Source organism: Papaver somniferum, chromosome 2 (assembly GCF_003573695.1).
Source record: "Papaver somniferum cultivar HN1 chromosome 2, ASM357369v1, whole genome shotgun sequence".
In the NCBI taxonomy this organism is placed as follows: domain Eukaryota; kingdom Viridiplantae; phylum Streptophyta; class Magnoliopsida; order Ranunculales; family Papaveraceae; genus Papaver; species Papaver somniferum.
Window position 1 is genome coordinate 7,338,888 of NC_039359.1, and position 23,467 is coordinate 7,362,354.

Consider the following 23,467-nt stretch of genomic DNA (forward strand, 5'->3'; position numbering starts at 1 on the left):
TATATTTTCGATTTATACGACTAGCAATAAGATATATATCAAAAGATAACATAGCTAAGTCGTATCCCAGTTGATCAAGTGTGTGCATGAAGTAAATCACAAAGATCGGAAACCAATAAGAAATCTTCTTGTCTTCAAATCTCTAATGTCTTCAATGTATCTGCACAAATAACCTTGATTCTTCTTATGATCGATCACGCACAGAAAAGAGTATGTTAACAATGTATGATCACAAGTCTATCGTCAGAGCTAAAAATAGATCTGAACGACCATGAATCATTGATCTAGTTTGGGTGACCTTATATTAGAAGAAAATGATCTTAACAATAATCAAAATAGGTGTAATCAAGGTTTAACAACCGTTAGTCAATCAAATCAATAATCAAAAACTAAAAACAATGCAAATTCTATCGTCAGACGCTTCTTAATCTCACAAAAGTATTTAAACTAGCGAACGTAGGAGATTTTGCCTAATTAGGTTACTCTCCTCTCCAAGATAGTATTATAAGTAATATTATTAGTCGGCTATCACAGTGACTACAGAATGAAGTGCCTATTTCAGGATAAGTTTGTAAGAAGAAAAACCTTCACTACCTATAGACCAAGGTAGATTGGACACCAAGGAATTTCCATAACCGAAAATATTCGAAAGATATATATGCAATAAACACCAATTTTTCAGTTCCAACTAATATATTGAATTATCTTGTGGATGACAACTCAATATTAGCTAGCATATAAGTATACTTTACCAATATATTTTCTTCTAGAGATATGTTTTACTTGCTGGAAAAATAATACATATATATTCGAAAATCTCAATAAAAAGATTCCCAAACATTGCGGTTTGGTATCTCATCTTGAGTATCCAAGAATATATTTGAACAATAAAAGATAATATTTTAACTCATGTTCATCACAATGTTGACATTTTGAACTTTCCTTGATAGCAACTCATATTTTGATATTCAAAAAACCCTAAAGTATATGCAAAACCGGAAATGTGAGATTTGCTATTGGGAATGGTCCTGCAAGAGATCCCCAATTGGGATCCTCACGTTATAGATCCCTCAATAGGAATCGGTTCTGATGTAAATCCCCAATAGGAATCTGGCCACCGATCACATTGATTCCTTTCAACTACGAAACAAGTTTTGCAAGTCTACTTCCTTAAAATCATGTAGTTAAATATAGTTTTGTAGTTATAAAATCAATCGTAAGTTCATTATAAAATCTATTAACAAGTTACAAACATAGCGTGCATATCGCAGTTACGAAGTTTCAAAGATAAGTGTTATACTTCGTAATTCAATATACATAAATTTTGGTACAATTTTTATATTCTTCCTTGACACTTTATCATAATAAGATGATCAAGTCTTTAATACTAGAGTTTCATATGTGTAACTTGGCATTTTATGTTTTCAATCTAAACGACTACAAAATAACGTAGATAGAAATATAAACAAGTCAAATATTGTATTACTAACCTCAATTAGAAGAATTATGTGTTAGTTGATGTCGATACGTCTTCAGATTCTCCATATATCTTGTATCTTTATAAACTCCTTGATGAATACAATAAGTTTCGACTATGTGAGATCATCGAAACAAAGTTGATATGTTCTCTTTTAGTCATGAATTATCTCTTTGAGAATTTCATTATGATCCCGTAGTTTTCTTACCTTTACCAATTTATATCGAAAAAAGGTGGTGAATTATTTGGCACTTCACACTACATACATATGGTTTACGGATCATTATGTAAGGGGAAGTAGTTTTCATTGTGAGATGGAAGTATTGACTAAGACGGAGTGGTACATATCACCATAGTATTATTGTCAAAGTTGTGATGCAATTCGAATTTGATTCTGTATAATAATACTATCACATTGTATAACAATGATTCAGAACATCTGTTTTTTTATTTTTATGGCTACGGATCTTCAACAACAATGATGCATAGATGAACATGTTCAGAATCGCTGGAGTACTTGGAGTAGCGAAGAATTCAAGGAATGTTGAAGAGCCAAGGAAATCAAGCATGTTGGATGAGAAGCTATAGAGTTTATTTATTTATTTTGTAATCCATATGTGTTGATAATTTTGTTATTAAAATTGACAAAAGGGGAGATTGTTAGAGCACTGCTCGGTCGAACTCGCAAGCGTTGCTATCTCAAGCTTGTTTGTCAAGTTTAGTTAATCAAAACTATATATTTGATTTCTAGTTTACTTATAGCTATGTCTCGGATTAGGATAGAATGTGTAGTTGAGCTTTAGACTTCACCGCGTTCACTAATTGAAGACGAATATCTACTGAGGGGAGCTAAACCAAAAATCACAAGATGTGTTGTCGATATACTCCACGCGGCGACTGCAATAAATCTATAAATTTGGCTCTTTCCATCATTTGATACTCCACGCGACGACTGCAATAAATCTATAAATTTGACTCTTTCCATCGTTCCATCGACTTAATATATCGTCACTACAACGATACAATAGAGCGACTCCCCAAAGCATTTCAAAGATTATTTCGGCAAATTGAAGAGAGGTAAAAGCTGGAATCGAGTGAAATCGGATCCAGGTCGTACATTCTTGAAAATGGTGAAAACTTATTGTATTAAATTTTGGGCTTTGTAATCGGTTTCTGAAAAATCTATTGATAATAGCGGCGTCAGAAATGTTGATTTCTTTGTCTCAAGGTCAACCTTCTTGTATTCACTTACCATTGTTATATAAGGAAACAATGATGATTGGTGATGCAAGAGAGATACTCTGAACCAAGTTTATGTTTTTGATAAAAAAGAGAATCGGTTCTGGTTTGGTGTTTTGGATTGTGAACTACAAAGTGTTGTTTGTTATATATATATATGTTTTTAAAAAAATAAGTTATGTAGTTTTTTGAAGGCAAGAAGGAAACGGACCGAAATATTTAGGAGACTATTAAAGTTTACTAGATTACCCTTTATTATAGAATCTATTTTTTATATAGAAACTTAGTTTTAAACACTATATAAAATTGTCATGAGGATTTTAATTAGAAAATAAAAAAGAAAAACTAAAAGGTATCAAAATTTTATAAGCTTTATTAATGAAATAAAGAAAAAAAAATAGTCTAGGGTATGGAATGTAAACTTTGTTACCTCTTTCACATGAATATAGCTTTTAAGATTGCTAAATTATAGTGGTAGTTTTGACACATCCATATTGGGCGTGGTTAGTATTTTAGGTGTGGTAAGAAGAAATTAGGAAAAAGCCATTTCCAAACTAAGACTGATCAGAATTTGGAAAGAGATGTGACTCTATAAATACTTCACAACGCTAAGAAAAGAATCATACATAAAAATTGTTTCCGAAGAAAGAAAGGAAGAAAGAAAGCACCAAGGATGTCCAATCTCTAAGAAGCAGCAACAGGGGCGTCCACCAAATCAACCAGAAGTTGTGGTGAACCAGTTAACACCGAAGGTAGTTCTACTTGTAACTCTAGCCTGCCAAATAAAATATAAGAAAAGAAGCTGCTGGTTTTGGATTTAGATGAAACCCTAGTACATATTGTCTTACATAGTGAAGAGACATGTGATATTTCCTTTACTACTATAGAGGAATGCACTTATTATATCAAAAAGAGGCTGTTTGTAAAAGAGTTCCTAAAAAGTGTAAACTTTGCAAGGAATATAACTTTTTCAGTAAAAATAGTTTTCTTTTTAAAGGAACGAAAGATAAACAAGAAATATATTAACACATTTATATCTTGGTTAAACAAATATTTTAAGATTTTGAAATTAGTTTTCTTTTAAAAGGAACGAAGGACATACAAGAAACATATTAGCACATATTTTCTTATTATATAAATATTCTTTAATATATTGAATTGGATCTCGTTTAAAATGAAGGTATGAGTATAAAATATATAAGGGTACATTTGAAAAATTAGCATATTTATTTCTTGATTATACAAATATTCTTTAAGATTTTAAATTGGATCTCATTTAAAATGAATTGATAAGTATAAAAGATACATGGATATTTGAGGGTTTATCGAGAAAACATGACTATAAACAGAAATTGGACACAATCTTCAATTTATCTTAGAATGATTGGATGGGGTGTTAGCTAATATCCATTGGATAAATAAATACACAAATGCTGTCACATATCATTCATCCCTCTCGGAAGTAATCGTTTTCACATCATGATGGTTACTAATCTTAACCAAACTGATAGTAGTAACCCTTCAGAATTAATAGAGCTTGGTTTAAAGACATCTCCCGCAAATGTATGGTAGAAAACAACTGAATTTCACGTAAAAATGGTTTTCCGGTAAATGTATTTTGTACACACTGTCGTACACAGTAGATTATTCATTGATGCGAGATGATATTTTTCCTTTACCACTATAAAGGAGTGCACTTATTATATCAAAAAGAGGCTGTGTGTACAAGAGTTCTTAAAAAGAGCCTCCAAGTGATTTAATGTAGTCATTTTTTACAACAAGTGACTATTTTATGTATGTTGATCCAATACTTGATTCTCTTGACTCTTATCGCGAGTTGGTTGTTGAACACTATTATTAGGATTCAGTTTTATATCATGTCAAGGTCTATGTCAAGGATTTTACTATATTTGGGATCGATCTGCCAAAGTTATCTTAGTTGATAATCGTCCAACAAATTTTTGTTGGTAAAAAGACAATGCTGCTGCAAAATATGTAAGACCTAACATTGCAAAGACATTTTATCGTTGCAAGATCAAATGACGAGAGGTGGTGGCAAACAAAAAAAAATCTAGGGAAGCCACTAAGAAGTTGGTAAATGAAACCAACAAGGAGTATGTGTCGTAAGTTGTATCAACAATAAGGAAAAACATAAATTAAGCTGAATTCTAGGGATTAGTATTTATGCCCCCACCCCACCCCCACCTCCCGTCAAAATTGTCTTCATAAAAAAAACTCGTTTAGTTCTAGCTCGTCAAGTGGGAAGATTTGCGACTTGAAATTACTCGGCTCCATCGAGCCGATCGAATGTACTTTCGCTAATATCTATTTATTTTTATTTCATATAATTTTCACTTTTCATGAAAGGAGATTATGTACCCCCAGTATTTGGGCACCAATATTGACTAACTGCACACTTATTAGAGGTAAAATGTACTAGTAGGCCCATGCCCAGTAACCAGTGTACGCTGGTCCATTTTCGCCGGCCCGTTTCTGTCAATCTACCCAAGAAGGAAGTTCTAGATTATTCCAGTTTACTTGGCGAATAAGCCTATATAATTATATAAGTGCATGGAACTCAAAACCCTAAAGGTGGACCCATTGGATACTCTTAAAACCAAAGAAAAGTTAAAGTTTTTGTGTCTGATTTGTTGGAATATTCCAACATTATTGGAGTTTTTGTGGTTTTGCTGGTTTGATCTAGACTAAGTTATAAACAACCGGGCATTTGTAGAATCTTCACCATTATCTGAAGAGTTTTTTCTTAAAAAACATGCAAGTGAATTGGTGGCGCTGGTGGTGGCGGGTACGGTGCTGCTGCAAGTGCCGATGATGGATATGGTAGCGGTTATAAGACTTAAGGCAGTGATTAATTGAAGATGGTAACAAACTTAAGATTTAAGGCAACAGTTATAATACTTAAGGTTTATATAAGCTTAACGAAAAAAAATGACGAAATAGTTGATTCTTGTATTTTCTTTTGCGTGATTGAATATTTTGCATGGTATACATGTAACCGTAAACTTATAAGTCAATGCATAAACTGGAGAGCATAGGCTGCATGCCCAAATTTATTTTGGATATTGAACACAAAAGTTAAATCTTCATAGAATCAAAATATGCTATAAAACGTTTTAGAAAAATTGTTCAGAGTAATTATAAGCCCTTAGAATTAACTCAGTTAGACCTAATTGACATGAAATCAACCCAAACTAACGTGGTAAAAGGTGGTTTATAATTTTCATAGATGATTGTACGAGGTACTATCTTGTATACTTACTTAGGGGTAAGGATGATGCCTTAGAATCCTTAAGAGAATAAACTTGAAATTGAAAGTGAAGTATATGTTACCACTAAAAGGGTTAGGTCTAAACGTGATGACAAGTATGAAATTCATATAGAAGAACTTTACTTGTTAGATGGCAGTATTCATGAGATCACACCTCCTTATTCCCCATAGTCTAATGGTATAGTTGAATGCAAGAACAAAACCATTAAGGAGATGATTTATGCCATGTTTGTTAAAGGATTAACCGCCAATTTGTGTGTGTGTGGGGGGGTCGTCCTCTAATTTTGTTATATCCTGAATAGAGTAACCTTTAAAGGATCAGATAAAACCACATATGATTATGGAAAGATAGGCAACCTTCTTATGCATACATCAAAGTGTGCGGGTGTTTAGATAAGATATCCTGAGTACCCAACTGCATATAGTTTTTTGTTGTGAGTTCTGCTTTTTCTGACATTAGTGTGAAGAGCGGTGCTGTCCCACGCAGATGCGCGGGACGCAAAGATAAGCAACAAGGTTGTCCACCGTTGGATTTTGTCATATACGGTTGGATAAGATTCAGTTTATCTTTCCTTAAACTGAACAAGGTTTCCAGCTGTTCAAATTCAAGGAAAGATAACTGGTTTTTTTACAGCTGTATATAACAAAATCAGATGGCGAATAACGTTGTTGCTTATCTTTGCGTCCCGCGCAGCTGCGCGGGACAACACTGCTCTAGTGTGAATACTTTTATGGAGTCTATGGATGTTGAGTTCTTTGAACATGTTTATTTTGAAACCTGTCTCTTCTTAGGATGTGTTGTTGACCCCTTAGATGTCTTTTCAACTAGTCAGAATTTATCTTCAAAGGAAGGTGAAGTAGAATTGATCCTAGGAGAAGTAAAAAGATTAGAACAGAGACTTCTTATAGACCTGACTTTATAATATGCCTAGCTTAGTATGAGCTCCAGACTTGTAAAGAAGCCATAACATCTACTGAAAACCTATCCTGGTAAGAAGCTTTATTTAGTGAAATGGAATCAGTCTGTTAGAACCAAACTTGGGATCTTGCTAGTTTACCTCCAGAGAGTAAGACCATATGATGTAAATGAGTCTTTAAGAGGAAACATAAGGTAAATAGAACTGTGGAAAAATATAAGGCTAGGTTGATAGCTAAAGGTTATAAACTAAAAGAAGGTGTAGATTTCCCTGATTCTTATTCACCTGTGACGAGAATTACTTTTGTTGAGATGTTAATTGCTATTTCTGCCACAAATAACTTAGAGATACATCAGATGGATGTTAAGACAACTTTTCAAAAACGTGACCAACCTGAGGACTTAGTAGTGAAAGTTTGTGAAGACAAAGTTTGTAAGTTAATAAACACGTAAATAGTGACATGGAAAATTTGATCATGTGATAATGAGTAGTGGATTTAAGTTAATGAATCTGACAAGTATATTTACAGGTAACTTGTTAAGGATGCATGTGTGATTATATGTTGACGATATGCTTATACTTGATACAAACATAGATGTGATAAATTTCACTAAAAACATGCGCTGAATGAGAACGTTGACTTGAAAGACTTAGGCTTTGCGGATGTAATCTTAGGGATGAGGATTATAATATAATCTAACATTTATAGTCTTAGTCGTTCTCATTATATTGAATTTGTGCTTAAGAGATTCAATCAGTCTGATAGTAAGCCTGCTTGTACTCCGTATGATTCTTCTTGTAGACTCAAGAAAAATAAGGGTAACAAATTATCTTAACATGAATACTCAAGAGTTATAGGATGTCTGATGAATTTAGTGAACTGCAAGAGTTCATACATCTTTTTCATTGTCCCGGTCAAGATCAAATTGCAGATACAATGACGAACCCACTGAAACTGAATGTCTTTGTGAGGCTTAGAGGTCTGCTGGGAATGTGTTATGAATCTGTTCTAAACTGAATTCCAGGTTTCAGTTTAAGGGAGGAAATGTTGAAGTGGCCAGTTAAATAAATTAGTTGTCAGACGATTCTTTAGCAATGAATAACCCCTATTGTTCAGGGATGTAGTTTGTTGATTTATTCTTTTAGTTAGGTTACCAATAGCAGTATTAACTTATTGTAGTTGTTCTGATCCCATTTCTTAGTTCTTGTATGGCTATGTAGAGTCGTCTTTATTTTACTCTGAATGACAAGGAAATACAATATTCTTCTTTTACATCCTGCTCTCTAGAAAACTAATCTTGAACTGTCAAAATTCTTCAAACATAAGCAACAAAACGAGTCCTCAAATCGACAGATCGAAACCACCACTGGATTTCATTGTGATTGTAAATCATGTAACAATTGAACATTTTTATATGTTGATTCACTCTAATAATAATGATGAAGACCAATAGATGCAATTGTAGTATCTACAGCAAGCCTCGATCTGTTTCGAACTTTCGATGATAATAGGTTTTGTGTGCTTGTATGCTTTCAAAATAAACAAATCTGATACACGATCAAAATGATCAAATTTGAAAGTTTGTTTACACTACGAAAATTAAAAATTAGGAATTTAGAACTGAAACTGGATTGTTGTATTAAGTTGTTTGCTTTTCACTTCTCTAAAAAAAATCCATAAAAGAGAACAAAGAGTAATCAGACATGAAAAAGCTTTGGAGGCAGGTTACTGTCTAACGATTAAGTTAGGGACGGTCAAGATGGTATTTCATGAATATTTCTTACTTTTTGTGGTATTTAGATTTGACCGAATATTGACCGGATTAACAACACTCATTTCTACCTTCACTTTGCGTGATCTTTTAGTATTTTCGTGGATTTGAAATATGTATGTTAGCAAAAACATCCTAGATATATACCCAAGCTCACCTTATTAAGAATAATATTTGCATTGAATTATTTCTATACTTTTATGTTTAGGAATGAATTTATGGATTTAGAATCTAATTGAATTAGTTAATAGATCTTATTTTTTAGTTCTTGTATGACTATGTAGAGTCGTCTTTGTTTTACTATGAGTGACAAGGAAATACAATCTTCTTATTTTACATTCTGCTCTCCAGAAAACTAATCTTGAACTGTCAAAATTCTTCAAACTCCTTAATTTCATAAGCAACAAAACGAATCCTCAAATCGACAGATTGAAACCACCATTGCACTTCATTGTGATTGTGAACTGAACATTTTTACATGTTGATGCACACTAATAATAATGATGAAGACCAATGGATGCAACTATGGTATCTACAACAAGCCTCGATCTGTTTCGATGATAATAGGTTTTGTGTGCTTGTATGCTTTCAAAATTAAAAAATTCTGGTACACGATCAAAATGATCAAATTTGAAAGTCTGTTTACACTACGAAAATTAAAAGTTAGGAATTTAGAACTGAAACTGGATTGGTTGTATTAAGTTGTTTGCTTTTCACTTCTCTAAAAAAAAATTCAATTGAAGAGAAAAAAGAGTAAACAAAATTTATTCCATAGAAGAGAACAAAGAGTAAACATACATGAAGAAGCTTTGGGAGGCAGGATACTGTCTAACGATTAAGTTAGGTAGGGCCGAGATGATATTTCATAAATATTTACTTTTTATGGTGTTTAGATTTGACCGAATATTGACCGGATTAACAACACTCATTTCTACACTCGCTTTGCATGATCTTTTGGTATTTTTGTGGATTTGAAATATGTATGTTAGCAAAAACATCCTATATATATAGTCAAGATCACCTTATTAAGAAAAACATTTACATTGAATTTTTTTCTATACTTCTATGTTCGGGAATGAATTTATGGATTTATAATCTAATTAAATTAGTTAATAGATCTTATTTCTTAGTTCCTGTATGGCTATGTAGAGTCGTCTTTTTTTTTACTCTGAATGACAAGGAAATACAATCTTCTTCTTTTACATTCTGCTCTCTAGAAAACTAATCTTGAACTGTCAAAAATCTTCAAATTTCTTAATTTCGTAAGCAACAAAATAAGTCCTCAAATCGACAGATCAAAACCACCATTGCACTTTGTGAATCCTGTAACAATTGAACATTTTTATATGTTGATTCACACTAATAATAATGATGAAGACTACGACAAGCCTCGATCTGTTTCGATGATAATAGGTTTTGTGTGCGTATATGTTTTTCAAAATTAAACAAATCTGATACACGATCAAAATGATCAAATTTGAAAGTGTGTTTACTCTACGAAAATTATAAATCAGCAATTTAGAACTGAAACTGGATTGGTTGTATTAAGTTGTTTGCTTTTCACTTCTCTAAAAAAAAAATCATAGAAGAGAACAAAGAGTAAACAAAATTTATTCCATACAATATAACAAAGAGTAAACAGACATGAAGAAGCTTTGGGAGGCAGATTACTCTCTAACAATTTAAGTTAGGGAGGGTCGGGTTGGTATTTCATAAATATTTCTTACTTTTTATTTTGTTTAGATTTAACCAAATATTGGGCGAATTAACAACACTCGTTTCTACCCTCGCTTTGCATGATCTTTTAGTATTTTCATGGATCTGAAATAGGGAAAAATATCGTTTGGATCTTTTTTAGGTGGTCCCATGTCTGTTTAGTCCTTTAGGAAAACATCTTTACTGTTTGGTCCATAGTAATTTAGAAATATAAAACAGACAAAATTACCCTTCCGTGTTAATTTTTACTCAAAATGAACTCCTGTTAATTTCTACTTATTTTTTTAAGAAAACATATAAACCAGAGTTCATTCTAGAAATAATCTCAATATAAAAACCTAAAAATACATAGTTCATTCTCAAGAAATAATCTCCAGAAATGAACTCCATATAAAAACCTAAAAAAACTGATAAAGCAAAGAAGAAGAGAAAGTAATTAAGGAGGAAATTAGAAAAGCTGCTCGCATCTTTGAACGAAAGTTTAACTTAAGAGATAGCCTGAAGCAAAGATCTTGAGAAGGTTCAAATCGTCAGTAAGGCTTCCGAGATTCCGAGTTACAGTCAGAGTGTTGTTTTCAAATTTGTTTTTCTTTTTCTTTTCGTGTTGGATTGAATAAATTGAATCATTAGTTAATAGAACCAGTGCTATATATGCCTTTAAGTTCCTGGTGCATTTTCATTTTCCTTTTTTACTGCTAGCTATATATAAACCGGAACCTTTAACAGAGTTTTCCACATGACAGTAGAGCCGTGGCATCAACTCTAACAGGTACATCACTTCCATCAAGAGCCACGGCTTCTTTGTTGATGCTTATCCCATGGAATTCAATCTGAGTTCGTAAAAATCCAGAACATCCGAATCAGCAACTAAAACATCAAATACCAGTGAAGAAACTCAGAGCTACCACGATAATAAAACGTGACCTCTATGCCACTTGACTAAAATTGAGCTACAGCTAATTCCATTGTCTGACCACCTCAACCCAATTAGCACCACGTGGTACCTCAATAAATCTTCTCTCGATATGACCTATTCAAACAGCAACAAAAAGTTTATTTAGGCAGAAAACCACCTTTGAGACTTGCAGGAGAGAAGAAAAGATTTTACCTTCATTAATGTTGTTGGTAATTAATATTATAGTAGACTTTTGTGAACTAGGCTTCGTCATTGCATATTTGTATTACGTTATGGTTTCAGCAGGATATCCAAAGAACCAATGTCCCATGCTAAAAGAAGTGTTTGAATAGAGCAAAATTCGTCCCTACAGAGAAGCCTTCCTATATGGAGGAATAAGGCAAATATTTCGATAGGGGTGCCCAGTAAGGATTTACTGAACACAACAGCAGGTGACTAGAGTAATTGGGTAAAAAAAATGGTCTTGGCAATCCAAGACTCCACATTTCACCTGACAACTAGCGACTACGCCCTCCACAGGGAGAAATTTCTATGTAAAGAGAAAACAATCTAAAGAAGTAAACTTACTAAGTAGGCGACAAAATAACCTATACTGAGCATATCACGGGAGAAGTAAATAAAAACCTGGAACAAATCTCATCCCTGGCAACGCAACTAGTGGAGTTTTATCTGTCAAAACAATAGGACAGTCTGAATTAACTCAAGTAAAGAGTTAATTAACTCTTTACTTGAGTAATCAGCATGTTACTGACCTGAACTCAATATGACAGTCCGAATTAACTCAAGTAAAGAGTTAGAAATTCAGCCATGAATAGACAGTAAAGAAATAATGGAGTTAGAAAACTAACTTGAAGGTTCACCCATTGTTAGTAAGAAGAAGATACTCCGGAGCCTGGATAATATCTTTTTCAGTAGTGTGCAACTGTAGACACTCCTCAAAAGGAACCAGCTGCTCCAAGTTACTTGCATCTTCATGAAACATCGAACGGTCCACTGTCAAGAAAAGAATTAAGCTTCTTACCCAAAAAACTAAAGAAAAACAGAGGGTTGCATTACACAAAAAATGAACTATGAAACTGTAGACTGTAATCCTGGCTCGAGCAACCGATGCTTCATACATTAATACCAATATAATCCCTAAGGAGGAACCCACCCAAGGCTCACAGTTACTAACGTCCCAAAGTCTTCAATTCCTCTTATATCTGGTTCTAGGATGACTAGAGCATAATACTAAAGTTAAAAACTCTATGTGACTAATAAATGGCTCTCGTGGCTACTATAATTCAATACAACACTTAAATCACATTACTATAAAGCTTAATTATGTGTAGATTGGGAACCATGTGCTCACATTGCTAAATGTAACACTTATAAATCAGATTTTACCCTACCATTGACATGTTCTGCAGCTCCTTTGTATACCTAGCGTAATCAGTGCATAAACATCTTATGCAGCTAATTAGCATGAACTGATTTAGAAATAGATAGAAATGTCTCTACCAGTAAGTTAATGACTTGGACTTCTATTTGATGATGGAGGAGTTGCAATTGCTTACTTGTTTTGCCAGACTGGTTGATTGTTATTTGATACCGAACACATGGAGTGTTCCTAGACTGTTGAATATACTCAAGAGCCCTGCCATGAGATGAAATAATCAATGTTTGATCAAATTGAAGGTTTCACAATATATATATATATATATATATATATTCTAGAAGTGGAAAAAGTAATCAATTGCTGCAGTAAAAGATCGCAAACTTACTTGTCAACTTGCATTAGCCCTTGTCCGGTAGATAAATCATCTTCTGGACGACCACCTACAGAATTGGCGGTATTTTCAAGTGCCCTTCGCACTGTGTATGGACTCACAGTAATACCTTCAGCCTGAACCGTAACTAGTAAGATGTTCACTACAGAATCATGGTAATACCTATACAGACAGAAGAATAACAGTAGAAACAAAGAAGGTGGTATATCAAAAGGAGACCTTCATTGCACTGATCAGTAACGCGACTCCTCCACAAGCAGATGGTGAAGCCGTGGAAGTTCTATTCATAAGCATGCGGCGTTGAAGAGTCCAAATAGGGACAGGAGCCACTGCCCCACCAGGAGCGCTTATACATACACCAAGATCACCGTCAGCTGTAGGGCCTCTACTAGACCTGTAGATATCCCAATTCACAGGGGCAGAGGTCTCAAATGCAAAATACCAGCAATCAAATTGCCTCTTCAAAGTAAGTTTAAGCACCTCTTTCTTCAAATTATATAAAGCAACTTGAGATAATAAGATTAAAACAATGTACCAGGTGTATTCAAGTCCTTCAGCTGGAGGTTCAACTACACAATGCGCCCCCGGCGGCCATGGCAGGAGAGACATATGCACCAACACCATTTATGCTTGAAGTAGTGCCACCTGGTGCACCGACAGTGTTCAAGGCAGGTCCACTATTACCAGCACTGCTGATAAATATCAGTCTGATGTTTGTTGACAGCCTAAAATAACCAATCACCTATCATGATTAACAACGGAAATATGAAACAGATCGAAGTATAGAGGGATAAAGAAGATAAAATAAAAGACAGGAAAATATAGCAATCAAATAGAAGATGGTCAGATGCACGGTAAGGATGTAATACCTCATTTACACGGTCAATAAAGCTCCCATAGTCTGGTAGTGTATCCTCTCCATAACTCATGTTGATCAGATCACATTTGTGCTGCGAACATAACATGTTACATTAGTCATGATGAAAAGGCTCTTAACACCAATTTAACAACACTACACTTTGAGGACTCTCTTGTTGCAGTATGCTCAAGAATTAAGTGTCGGAAAGCAAATCAGGTGCAACAAATGTCAGAAGCCATGCAGAAAATCAGTATTTCTTCATACAAAAAATCACCATATTAACAAAATCAGTATTTCTGATTATATATTTTAAACAGCTCTTCAAGATAAGCTAGATGTCAGAAAAAATTAGATTAATGACTACAGCATTTGGGATTGGCAGTATTCTTGGATGTAAATGTGCTTCGCACATCACAGTCTTAGATAAACTATTCTGGAAAGGCCTTTTTTTAAAAAACACATCCTTTTTGGTCAACTTTTATGAGCTAGGAGGTGGTAGCTTTTCAAAGGCATTCAGACTTTCTTTCAAAAAGCACTTGAAAAAGGAAGTTGTCCAAGCCTACTCTTTAAACTAATGGAATATTTAATTGTTTTATTTTCACAACAGAACACAGCACAGCAGAAAAGTAATTATTCAAAAATTACAGCAACATCAAACTAAGTGTTAAGTATTATGCATTTAAACCCACCTCCACTGCAGCTATCAGAGCTCAACTTAAACCAGTTCCAGTTTCCATAGAACCTAAGCGTGCATCACCGATTTTACAAGATATCAGTTGTGCACCTGGCACTACTCCGTTCAGCAAAGGTTCCTGTATGGATACACATAGTGTCAAAGGAAACAATTCAGTAGACAATTGTAAGATGGTTACTGTGCAGCAAAGGAGTAACTTCAACTCAAAAGAAACAAATTCACTTACCTTGGGGTGGAAAGCAGTTGCAATGCCAGCAACATGAGTGCCATGAGGGGAAAAATCAGTTACTATACGTAAGATCTTTCCTTCATCGTATACATTGGTGACAAACTTCCGTTCTGTCCTGCATGAATAAAATATACATTCAGATAGTCAAAAACACCTGGCGTTTAGATAGTGAGAGTGTTTGCTAAAGTCAGCAGGTTAAGGAGAGATTGGATGGTCAATTTGAAACTTCAGATTTCTACTTTTAAAAATGTTACGGCTTCCCTATTTAGGTAATCACTTTAGTAACATCTTTGTCAATTATTTCCTTGATGAAATGATTAAGTAGTCTTTACTTGTTTAAGTGTAACATAATAATTAAGATTTACCAGTCAAACCACAAACCTATATGGCTAAATCTACTCTTCCGAGTTACACCTCTCTATTTCAACATCAGGATACAAACTATTGACAATTTTTCCAACAAAATAAGCACACTCAAAATACAAAACTGTAATTTGTTAGAGGAGAAAAATTTGCTAGTTTTCCAAGCTCCTGGTCATCCTCAAGGATCTGGGTGTCTAGAGCCACCCTCCATACATCACCATCATTCCACACAACAGCGTCAATAACTGGTCCCCTGTCATCATAGCTCTGAAAAGAAACATTAACTTGATGCTGAATATATATTAAATGGTACAGCTAACTTAAAACGGATAGGATAATCACTCACATCACCTTGTTTACGAAGATAATCAACTTTATTTTGAAGGTCTTCATGAGGTCTTTTTAAGTTGTTGTCCTCCACTTTAACATACTTCTGCAGACAAGAACATAGGAAGAGAGAACTTATTCAACTACAGCTTTGAGTTAATGAAAATATCTTTGTAACAAAGAGAATGACGTATGAGTATCCCCACAACTGCTAGTATTCTGACTACAGGATAGGTAGTTGGTGTCTTTCACTGTAATTAACCACAAATGATTATCCAACTGATAAGTATGTATTTTAGCAGGTTATTGATTTGGATCATGAACCTAGACTGAGGTGATTGCTTTCCTTTTCGCAAAATGGTGTCCTCAATCCGCTTACCATAGTTACTATCAAGGAACCTGGAAATTTTGAAAATTCGAATGTCCTTCACACTGTAAGATATTTGTGGAATGTCCAAGATTTGTTTTAGATATCTTCTCGCCATTATCTGTGGTAGCGTAAAGGTGAATCCTTCTGGTTTTGATGTAAAATTGTTTTACTAATTAACAAAAAACAAATAGCAGGGGGAGACGATGGTAGTTTATGGAGGTATCAACCTTATTAAGAAATCCTTGGTGATTTCAGCTGATGTAGGTTCTTACAAAAACAAAAATTAAACAGAATCCTACAGAGAAAGAAAGACCTGGTCAAATTCTTGGAGTTGCTTTACAGCTTCAGCGATTGCTTCCTGCTTTTAATCATCCCATTTCTTCTTCCTTTCTTTCTGCCAAAAAAAACAAGTTTTCCATATAATTTAGATTCCACAAAAAATCCAGGTGTGATGATACAAAGATTTGAGATGGTTAGAGCACATCTATAAGAATTTAGTAAATAGATGCAAAGTAAGACCAACATTCAAACTAGAAAGAAACCATATAGTAAAACACGAATGCCTTTTAAGGCATTGCTTCTCAGATAAATTTGACATATCTAAAGTTTCTAAATTCTCTCATAACCTGAAATTTCTTAAAATACAACCTTCATTTGTAACTCCATATATCCTAATAACTTACCCACTTTCTAAGCTCTCAAATTTCAATTCTATTGCTTTTTGTAACTTTTATGAATACCCAATATCTTGTTGGTTAAACTTCAACATAGAAGTCACTAACAAGCTGGTTAGGACAAGATTAGGAAATTGATGTAATCCTAAGGAAATTAGAAGTCATCTAGTTCTAAGAAAAGAAAAGACATGTAATAAGGTAATAGGACTAGGAAAAGGAATTCATAGTTATATATATATATGATCACCAAAGTTGTGGTTGATCATATGAGCAAGATTAGAGCTTGTGTTTAGTTTTGAGAGATTTTCTAAACATCAATAAAGAGAGTTGTGTTTATATAAGCTAAGTTTCATCTTGCAGTTGCCATTAATTGGTATCAGAGCTTGTTTCTGAGCCATGAAAAACGAAACCACCATTGTGGGTGCAAAACAGTTCAAGCCACCATCAATACAAGTTCCAATCCTCAACGCCACAAACTACACAGTATGGGCCATGAGAATGAAGGTACTGATGAAAATCTACAAAGTTTGGGAAACAATTGATCCTGGTACATCGGACCCAGACAAAAACAATGTTGCCATTGGATTACTCTTTCAAGCAATACCAGAATGTCTTGTTCTACAAGTTGGTGAACAGGAAACTTCAAAGAAAATTTGGGATGCAATAAAGGCACGTAATCTTGGAGCTGATCGAGTTAAAGAAGCCCGTCTGCAAACCTTAATGTCTGAATTTGAAAGAGTGAAGATGAAAGACACTGATACTATTGATAGCTTTGCAGGAAAGCTATCAGAGATAGCCTCAAAAGCTGTGTCACTTGGACAATCCATTGATGAAGATAAACTGGTAAAGAAGTTTCTCAATAGTTTACCAAGATCCAAGTATATTCATATCATAGCTTCTCTCGAACAAGTCTTAGATTTAAAGAAGACTAGCTATGAAGATATAATTGGAAGATTGAAAGCATATGAAGAAAGAATCCTTGATGAAGAAAATAATGGAGAAACTCAAGGAAAACTCTTGTACACAAACTCTTACTAACAAAACTCTGCGACAAGATGAAGAGGTCGTGGAAGAGGTGGTAGAGGAAACAGAGGCAGAGGAGAGGCGAGACTGAGATATGAATTAGGTTAAAGTTTTAGGTTTTCTCTATCTTCTTCGATTATATACCCTTTTGAGCTCTCAAGTACCTAAACATAAAGATGTACGTCTGTGATTTGTAACACGCGCGAAAACTATTTTAGGTTGGACAATTTTTATTTCTGACACCATTTTCATTGGTCTCCAAAGATATAACGGTTAGCTTAGCCCCAAGTGTCCAAAGTAAATCTCATCTAACGGCTATCATGGTCTCAATAAAAGAACACATTTTTGTGACTTAGTGAACAGTATGACACCATTGTGCAGGGGTCCAAAGTTCTTAGGATTTTAAAAAAAAATTAATAGATTTTTCAAGGTCATACTACACAATCGAAAATACCAAATCTGTAATAACTTTTTTGATTCATTTTCTCCTTTCTTTATATTTTTCAAGTGAATTTGTTTATAAACTGAATATTGTTGATTTCTGAGCATATTAATTTGATCGAATGAATTCTAAAGATGAAAATTTTTATGGAGTCAGACTTGTGTAATTTACTAAGCATTTCCGATGAGAGCAAATGAACTACGGAGACATGGGATTATGTCTTTTATGTAATCATCTGAAGTAAATCTCTAAGCATTTATATCCAGTAAAATCTAATGAGAACAAACTCTGATTGTAGTAAATATATTCCAAAACTGGAGTTGCAGGAACTCACAGTTTCCTTTGCCTAGTTCTGGAAGCATTAGGCTGCTAGCGTATTTCATGTTGTTGGCATACGTTTGTTGTTAAAGAGTTCAGAAACTAATGAAAACAGTAGTTGCGATCAACTTGTTGCCGAAGTATATAGGAACTACTAGTTGCCTTTGACTAGTTCCGAAAGACTTTGGAAACTAACTTTTTGGGGTAATTGCCAGATTTTAGTAGCATTTTCTTAGGTTTTTTGTAGTTAAGATGAAGACATATTTTATCTCGCAGGCTCTGTCATTAATTGGTTCTCTGAATTCCTGAATTTAAACACGAAGTTCCTTATGATTTTGCTTTGTACATTAATATTATCTATAACAATATTAATAATGGTTGATTTAGATGGTCCATACTGGTTTATATTCTTATTCGAGCACAGGTGATAAAATGGTGTATCGCACCATATTTAACTGATTATGATAAAAGAAAAGCAACTAGAACTTCAAGCAGCATCATCTGAAGGTTGTACTAAAATTGTATCTACATACGATCACTTATACAATCATGTTTTACGCTCTTTTCTTGAGAGGATTGTAGTGTATGTTCTCTTTAACTGCAGGCTTCTAGTTCACCATTTTATTCACTAAGTCTATCCTTGTATCCTTTGATCAGGTTTCTGACTCCGAGATTAATAATGTATGTCACTCAAGGAGCACTCTTCTTCGCATCATATGAATGTCTAAAAGCAGCCTTTTGTTTGGAGGTACCAAAACTTTTGGGTCCAACCATTCAGAACAATAGAAGTACTGAAAATGAATCTACACTACCATCAGTGTTACTGTCTAAAGTAGATGGAGTATGCGGATCGAGTGCATGTGATGACGACGAGAGTGATATGGTGAACTGCTATGCTGGTGGTGGTGGAAAGCTTGCCGCTGCTGTAGTCCAGGAAGAGCTGGTGTTGTTGTATAAAGTGTTACAAAGGTGGTATGGGTTATGGAGGCGGAATGAATGGGACTGGTGGGTGTATGCAGATATGCAGGTGAGGTGAGATTTAGAGAGGAGCTTTGTTGGTGGTGAAAGCAGTGATCATAGGTCCCACTTGTTGTAGCCTCAATGAACTTGTATAACTCTATTCTTCAAGATCACACAAACCCAGCTTTTAATCTTCGCAACTTCTAAAAACACGTCTTCAATCTCCTCCGCCCATCACTGAATTCAACGGCAATAGCCCACTTTCTTCAACTGGTTTCTCTCGGCCAAAACTTTTCTCCAAATTTTGTTGCAACTTGTCCTTGAATCCAGCTCACCTGTTGCTTCCATCCAAATTCGTGACCACCCCAAGTTTCCTAAGCTTATGCAAACTCGTATCAGCTGTGGCTTCGGCTACCCTCCTTCAAACACCATATCCATATGGCTTTATAGAAATTGACGTTTAGTCCTAAAGTTTGTGGGCTTTGGACGATTTAGTCCACTCATCTGAAGCCCAGTACCCTCTAGTCCAAATAAACCCCGCTTGCTACAGTTTAGTCCAAACATGGACGAGTTAGTCCAAAATCAAGTGGAGTCCCAATTTTGCGAGTTTTTGATATACCATAATTATCCTTGAACCGATTACGTATATATAAAGCGTGTTTTGAAATCAATTTTTTTGGATCTCAAACATGAATTCAAAACAGGGAGCAGGTCAGAGATTAATTTTGGGAGGCGATTTAACAGTTTCATAGAGGATTTAATCATTTTCTTCATCATATTTCAACTCAGGTTACTTTCGAAAGTGTTCTGAAAACGATTTTTTTTTATCTCAAATTTGAATTCACGACAGATTGAGAGATAGATCGATCCAGATTTGAATTCGGAGGTGCTTTAACAGATTCATAGAGGTTAGGTTGGATTTGATTGTTAATGGAGCAGAATTCAACCTTAGGTTAGTTCTCTTTTGGTTGTACGATCTGTTACATCTAATTTTTAGGTTTTGTTTCTGGTTTTTAGTTTTTTTGAGTCGATGAGTTGATGATATCAATTCGATTTGTTACATCTTATTGCTTGTATGATCTTGATTTGATATTTGTTATATAGTAGCTTTTGGTTCTCGTGAAACGATTTTTGTATACTGTTGTTTGATGATGATTTTTAGTTTTATGATGCATGTTATGAAATCGAACTGATATTAGATAATAGGCTTATGATTTATTCAATTATGTGTTCCAGTAAGATTCTGAAGCTTAATTGATGGAGTATTTTATCTAGGTTTACTGTTACTTGATGTTTTGGCTTCGACTAAATGTGTACTTTCCTGTACACATTTACTTTTAGGTTATTCAAATATGAAATTTTTATTTGAAGCTTCAAATGTTTATTATCATTTCTTTTGTAATATGTAGGGGTATCGAACATGTCTGAGAAGTTTGTTAATGTTGTTTTGAGTCATGGTGAGCATTCTGTTATTTTTCGCGTTAATACTTTGATAATCCTAGATGAATTGAAGCATTTTCCATGTAAGAAGCAGAGGTCTTTGTCTCCTGGGAGTATACGTTTCAGCTATATGGATAATGATCAATTAGTTTGTGTACAAGGTGATATACAACTGCAAGGTTTAATTGCTCTCATTATTCTTATTAATAATGAAGATTTTTATTTGAATGTGGATGTGATTCGGAATCATACTTCTCGTTCTAAGTCTGGTTGTAGCACTAGTTCTGGTTTTAGTACTGCAAATTCTTGTGTAACTGAATAAGCTTGTAAGAGTGTTAGATCATGATGCGGACAAGGCCAAGCCTCTGATTATCGATGCATGGGTTTATGTTTTTGACAATGTTGGTAGAGAATTAATGGGTGGTGTTAAAGCTGTTAGGCTTGCTGATGAGTGCCAAATATTGTATATATTTGCACCTTTTTATTGGCATTTAACTCATCATTTGTGCACTAACGCTCCATTTTATCCCATATTCTGTGTTTTCGTTGTTTTCAAGAATAAATACTTTTCTAAATTAATTTTGCATTTTTAGGTTATAAATAAAGTTTGGATGGAATTACGGAGCGAAAAGAGCAGAAAAGTGGTGGAAGCCGAGAGGAATCACGCAAGGAAGCTGCGAAGAATGTTGTGCGCAAGACCAAAAGGCTAGAAATGGGCTTAACAAGGAAGAAATTGTTCTTAAAGAAGAAATGGGCTCAGAATTATCCCAAGCCCAACTTATCTCCCAAACCAAAACCAAAACCAAAATCCATAGCCCACTTCTCCTGTAGCCGTCAGATTGGATCCTCAGCTGAATCCAACGGTCGCTTCATCGCCGATACATCAAATTTGCTACAACCGCTTCAAACCACAGCACCTAACTCCATCTTGGACCGTCAGTTTTGATGTATTCCATCATCCAACGGTCGCTCCACATCCATCTCCATCGCGTCGTTGGATCATTCTATCACCTTTTCATCCTACGTTTTTCACAATCAAAACATCAAAATTTGATGTCCCGTCTAACACCCTAGCACCTAGGTTTATATCCCCAAAACAAACAAGCCCTAACTCCAACCCATCGACCTTCTCTTTATTCTTCCCCCTTCTTATCTTCTGCAACTCCATGTCCAGCGCCACCAACTCCGCTGCCCCGTCGCTGCCACCACCACCAACCCTTCACGATCTCTCAAATCACTAACCCATCACTACCCCCATCATTATTACCACTTTCACCAACTCTATGTCCTTCTAATTTCTCAATTTCACGCCTCACCCATGTCAGGAATCCTAGAGGTGAAATTTATAAATTAGGTCGGAATAGAGTTGCAATTAGGGCATGGGAAGAGCAGGAGAAGACGAATAAGAAGCATGGGTCGACGAATTTGATTGCTATCAGTGTTTAGGTAAAGTTTAATTTCAACTTTTTTTGAAACCCTAAATTCTGTGAAATTAGGTATTTGGGGGAAACTCATGTAAACTATAAATTTATGTGTGGGTGTTGTAATTGGGGTCTGCCCGGATTAGCCGGTGCACCAAGTAGTAGTTCATGTTTGATTTCATCATCTTCATCTTGTTCTAAATTCACCTGTTAGGGTTTAGATGAAGCCCTAGTTTTCTACTAGTTATTCCTGTTAATGGCAGTAACCTTGTTGTGCTTAATTGTTTTAGAATAAAATTCAATCTTAGGACTTCAGTACTTTACTTTCATAGTGTATGCCATGTATCCATTGTAGTTAGGATAATATTGTGCTGAAGAACTACAACTCATACTTAATCCCATATATTGATCTTTTGATTAGTTGTTCCCTGAAAAGACAGTTAATGCTTAGGAGAAATACCTTAGTTGTGATTGAATCATTCATATCAAGGTGACCTTAGATATACAGAGGATTGACATCCCTTTTGTTATCAGATATAAGGACAAGGTTAGTGTTATGAGCTGAATAACTAGTGTAAGTTAGTGGTGGACTCAAAGTCCCTAGTACCATTCTCATCATTTGCTCTATTTACTTTCTTTGCATATTACTTTACTGTTTCTGTTACTATCAATCATCTTCGTCGTTTCGACACCCAACCAAACAACAATTGTGTTACTCTTGCATAGAATCAGTTAGTAAAGACAATTAGAAACAACTTTAGCACCCACCTTGTCCCTGAGGACGAATCCCTTCTTACCTCACTCACTACAACTGACCCTGTATACTTGCAGGTCTAAGTTGTAGGTTCTTTTAAAACCTCACCACTTGCTGTAGATTTGTACAAGATGGCTACTGGTCACAAGATTATTATTCTTAAAAATGACAAGACTCATTTTACTGCAAAGTCCCAAGAAGATGGTTGTGGTAGGAGGATTCACTTTGGGCCTGTGAATGCTGACATTTCTCGGTTCGTGTTGAAAGATTCTAATGTTATTCACAGGTTAGTGGTGTTCATATTAGTCCACATTACTAATTCTTGTTTTTAGGCTTTTATATGTAGACTTGTTTTAAGTTTACATTGTGGTGCACATTACTTGTTGTAGGCTTTTTAAGTGGCACATTACTTGTTGTAGGCTTTTTATGTAAATTACATATTCTTGCTTGGTCTGTGTTTTCTTTTTTTTTTTTTCATATGTGGTGTTGGTTTTGAGA

General features: G+C 34.7%; 1 protein-coding gene and 1 pseudogene across 1 annotated transcript in view; one reads left to right on the forward strand and one right to left on the reverse strand.

Moving 5' to 3' along the window:
- Positions 1-10,865: 10,865 nt before the first annotated feature.
- On the reverse strand, positions 10,866-16,535 carry LOC113350625 (annotated as a pseudogene).
- Positions 16,536-23,100: 6,565 nt separating this feature from the next.
- The window catches only part of LOC113350626, a 7,910-nt gene continuing 7,543 nt past the window's right edge, over positions 23,101-23,467 (forward strand). Inside the window, exon 1 of the mRNA XM_026594761.1 lies at positions 23,101-23,255. Within this exon, the coding sequence (XP_026450546.1) occupies positions 23,101-23,255 (155 nt within the window). The remainder of the gene's footprint in view (positions 23,256-23,467) is intronic.